Source organism: Primulina huaijiensis, chromosome 1 (genome assembly GCF_012295235.1).
Source record: "Primulina huaijiensis isolate GDHJ02 chromosome 1, ASM1229523v2, whole genome shotgun sequence".
Lineage (NCBI taxonomy): Eukaryota > Viridiplantae > Streptophyta > Magnoliopsida > Lamiales > Gesneriaceae > Primulina > Primulina huaijiensis.
In genome coordinates, this window is record NC_133306.1 from 9,142,929 (window position 1) to 9,145,107 (window position 2,179).

Consider the following 2,179-nt stretch of genomic DNA (forward strand, 5'->3'; position numbering starts at 1 on the left):
ACGGTCAGAACCGTAGGCAGGAGAGAGATTTACCTCCACCCCCTCCATCGGACATGAATGCCCAGATGCTAGCTGGGATGACTCAGTTCTTCGCACAGTTTGCGGGGAACAATGCTGTGGCAGCCAAGTTGAGGCATTTTATGGAGGGTCTACCGCTGATCTTGCGCCGTGATGTTAGGGTGGCTGGCCCTACTACTTGTGAGGTCGCTGTCTCCAGAGTGTTAGCCGCAGAGCAGGATCAACATGATATTGAGAGGGATCGCCAGGGCAAGCGACCAGTCCAGATGCCGCACCACCCTCTTCCTCAGCAGCAGCATCAGAATAAGAGACTTTTCCACGGCCCACTCAGGAACAGAGGGCAGCAGCAGCAGCAGGGACGGGCAGTCCCGAGGGCCGTTGAGCATCGAGTCTGTGCAAAGTGCTCGCGCCGTCATGCCGGAGTTTGTATGTACGGCTCAGGAAAGTGTTACAAGTGTGGTAGTCCAGACCACCTGCTGAAGCAGTGCCCGCGGGGGAGTCTGCCTACTCAAGGCAGGGTTTTTGCTCTCCATGCAGTGGAGACGAACCTGGAGACTATGCTCATGACAGGTATCTTAAAGCTTTAAGTTTGTGTTTGAATTTCGATGTTTTGGGAGTCGGGGTTAAGATTTTGAACTTAGAATTGCGTTATGATTGCATGCTCTAATCAGGGTCATTTTCGGGGATTAGGTTAGAAGAACTTTGACCTTCGTCTGTCTATAAGTTTAGTTCTTGTAATTATTGGGTTCGGCTTGATGTTCCAACCTTTCAGGGAGAATTTTTATTGCTGGTTCAGCTACGAAAGCCTTGATAGATTAAGGGGCTACTGATTCGTTCATTTCAGAGGTCTTTGCGAACTTCTTCAAAGTCAAGACCGTTGGGCTAGATATAGACTACTCAGTAGTATTGCCGTCCGGAGAGGAGATGACACATTCTAATGTGATCCGAGACATAGACCTCGAGCTTCATGGCAATCTTTTTAATGCGGATCTGATTGTTTTGCCGATGCCAGAGTTTGACATCATTCTGGGGATGGACTGGTTATTAAGGAACAGAGTTTTGATCGACTTTCAGCGGAGATCTGTTCTATCCGACCGCCTCGGAGGGCGCAGTTCTTATTCGAGCCAGACAGGTACTTTCCTTTACCGCGCAATATACCTTGTGTCCAGGCTAGGAAGCTCATGCATAGAGGGTGTCGGGCGTTTTTAGCGACTTTTGTATCCGTTCCCGAGGCACCCAGTCAGTAAGCCTCCGATGTTTCCATTGTTAAGGATTTTCTAGACTTTTTTCCTGAGGACGTCTCGGGTATGCCACCCGAGCGAGAGGTGAAGTTTTCTATTGAGCTTATTTTAGGTACGGTACCGATATCAAAATCACCGTACTGATTAGCACCGACAGAGATGGCAGAACTGAAGAAGCAGATCCAGGAACTTCTAGACAAGGAGTTCATTCGCCCGAGTTTTTCACCATGGGGCGCGCCAGTCTTGTTTGTGAAGAAGAAGGATGGTTCGATGAGGCTCTGTATCGATTACCGAGAATTGAACAGGGTTACAGTGAAGAACAAGTACCCACTTCCGCTGATTGAAGATTTATTTGATCAGTTGCAGGGAGCTTCAGTGTTCTCAAAGATTGATCTGCGTTCCGATTATCACCAGTTGAGGTTGAAAGAAGACGATGTTCTCAAGACTGCTTTCAGGAATCGTTACGGCCACTTCAAGTTCCTTGTGATGCCATTCGATTTGACGAATGCGCCAGCGATCTTAATGGATATCATGAATCGCGTATTTCAGCCGTATCTTAACCAGTTCGTGATAGTATTCATAGACGACATTCTCATCTACTCAAAGAATCACGAGGAGCACAGCAGATATCTGACCGCAGTTTTTCAGACCTTGCAGAAACATAAGCTGTTCGCGAAGTTCAGTAAGTGCGAATTTTGGTTAGAGAAGGTGGCATTCTTAGGCCACATTGTTTCTAGTAGCGGTATCGAGGTAGACCCAGCGAAAGTTGCAGCAGTCAGAGATTGGGTTGTGCCGCAGAATGCATCAGAGATCCGCAATTTCCTTGGGCTAGCAGGATACTATCGGAAGTTTATTCAGGGATTATCTTCCATCGAAGTTCCACTCACATCATTGACAAAGAAGAATGTTAAATTTGTGTG

At 47.6% G+C, this 2,179-nt stretch overlaps 1 protein-coding gene across 1 annotated transcript in view; it reads left to right on the top strand.

The window, feature by feature from the left end:
• Positions 1–284: 284 nt before the first annotated feature.
• Positions 285–2,179, top strand: part of LOC140971103 (uncharacterized) — a 16,664-nt gene continuing 14,769 nt past the window's right edge. Inside the window, exon 1 of the mRNA XM_073433186.1 lies at positions 285–588. Coding sequence (XP_073289287.1) covers positions 285–588 — 304 coding nt within the window. The remainder of the gene's footprint in view (positions 589–2,179) is intronic.